The sequence below is a fragment of the Austrofundulus limnaeus genome, unplaced genomic scaffold, assembly GCF_001266775.1.
Source record: "Austrofundulus limnaeus strain Quisiro unplaced genomic scaffold, Austrofundulus_limnaeus-1.0 Scaffold377, whole genome shotgun sequence".
In the NCBI taxonomy this organism is placed as follows: Eukaryota; Metazoa; Chordata; class Actinopteri; order Cyprinodontiformes; family Rivulidae; genus Austrofundulus; species Austrofundulus limnaeus.
In genome coordinates, this window is record NW_013952779.1 from 330,294 (window position 1) to 332,112 (window position 1,819).

Consider the following 1,819-nt stretch of genomic DNA (forward strand, 5'->3'; position numbering starts at 1 on the left):
GTATAAATAAGTATTTATATTTGTGTACAAGCTGTTTAGATTGTCAAAAAGCCTGTGTTTTTGTTTTTTTTTTTAAACAAAGTTTACTCAGACCATAATATTTGGGGTCACAAGTTTTTGCCATGGATCAAAAGATAAAAAGTTTGGGAACCACTGGTATAGAGCAATCCCATGGATTTTTTTCAAGTCTTACGGATTTTTTCAAAACCTCATTTTCAAATGGATCTAACAAGCGTGTAGGATGATTAAAAAACAATAAATAACATTAAATAGCCATCTTCCAACCTGTTTTGCCACTAGAAATACGTTTTTTAATTTATGCGCTCTCCTTTTCTCCTGCTTTGTAGCGGGCGCTTTCATGTCCCCAGCGAGGCTGACAACCCCCGCAGGTCCAAGTTATATGGATTTTTTTTTACAAAATTTAMGGATTTTTGAGGCTTTTTACCAGGTAAACATCCAAAGAGGTTGACATGTTTGGGACAACAAAATACAGACTTGTTGTTAGTGAGTTTGTCAACACGAATTGCTACCTGAGAGGCACTACTAGCCCCTCCCCCGTCAGAGTATCAGAACAGGACGAGTCAGTGCAACGTCAATCAAATGAGACAGAGGGTGGGGGCGATTGCTGCATTGGGGGAGAAAATGTTTTATGGGTAGAGTAGTTTATTTTTCCTGTAATACTTCATTATAGTTTTTTAAGACAAAGCTAAAGAGGCACTGAGCAGAGTTACAACCAGGGATTACAAATAATTACTTTTCTTCTTCTGCAGTTCGGCGCCCCCTCCAGCAGATGGTGCTCTACGCAACCACCTAGTTCGCCTATGCCAAGAGCCGGTTCCCAAAAAAAGCACAAAGCTAAATAGTGGGAAATCAATATCAACGTTAATATTGGCCCAGTTTAACTTATCGGACCGATGCTGGTGTTAATGCTGATGTATCTCTAGTAGGTAGCTGCTGATTCCATCCAAGATCTCCTAAAATAACTTCAGCTACAACTCCTGTTTTTTATCATCATAGAGTCATCTCAGTCTGAATCATGAAAGGCAGCAGGTGATGTGCAACACTTTAATTATCAACAGACTCCATGCAGCCTGGCTGATGTGGAGCTAACAGAACAGGAAACATGAASAGAATTTCTGCTTCCTCACTTAATGGACCGTTCAGTCTGCTCATCACTCATCTGGCAGTTTTATTACACCTTTTTATTTAATTCATCAGGAACATGAGCCGTTCTTTGAGCTCCTCCTCTGATTTCTCTTTCAGGGTCTCTGAGTGACAAAAATGTCTACGACTGGAGCTCGGAGGACGAGGAGCCGGACGGACGAGCCAGGCCCGTCCAGGTGCTCCTGGTCAAAGACGACCACACGTTCGAGCTGAACGAGGCGGCGCTGAGCCGGATCCTGCTGTCTGAGAAGGTCAGGGAGCGGGAGGTGGTGGCCATCTCTGTGGCGGGGGCGTTCCGGAAGGGCAAGTCCTTCCTCATGGACTTCATGCTGCGCTACATGTACAATCATGTAAGTCTGCGAGGATCTGTGCTGAGGAACAGGGATCCACAGATTCCATCCATCCATCCATCCATTTTCTGTACACGCTTCTTCCTTTTCAGGGTCGCGTGGGTCACTGGTGCCCATTTCCAGCAGTCACAGTGCGAGGGGCAGGGTACACCCTGGACAGGTCGCAAGTCCATCACAGGGCCACACATAGAGACAAACGAGACAAACAACCATTCACTCTCTCACTCACACCTAGGGACAATTTAGAGTTATCAATTAATCTAACAGTCATCAATATTAAAACAGTAAAAGGCTTGAACTACTTC

The 1,819-nt window shown here is 43.9% G+C and overlaps 1 protein-coding gene across 6 annotated transcripts in view; it reads left to right on the top strand.

The window, feature by feature from the left end:
* atl1 (atlastin GTPase 1) overlaps positions 1–1,819 on the top strand; it is a 56,058-nt gene that overhangs the window by 7,418 nt on the left and 46,821 nt on the right. For all 6 annotated transcript variants that reach the window (XM_014023574.1, XM_014023578.1, XM_014023576.1 and 3 more), the window contains exon 2: positions 1,264–1,514. In XM_014023574.1, the coding sequence (XP_013879028.1) occupies positions 1,264–1,514 (251 nt within the window). The remainder of the gene's footprint in view (positions 1–1,263; positions 1,515–1,819) is intronic.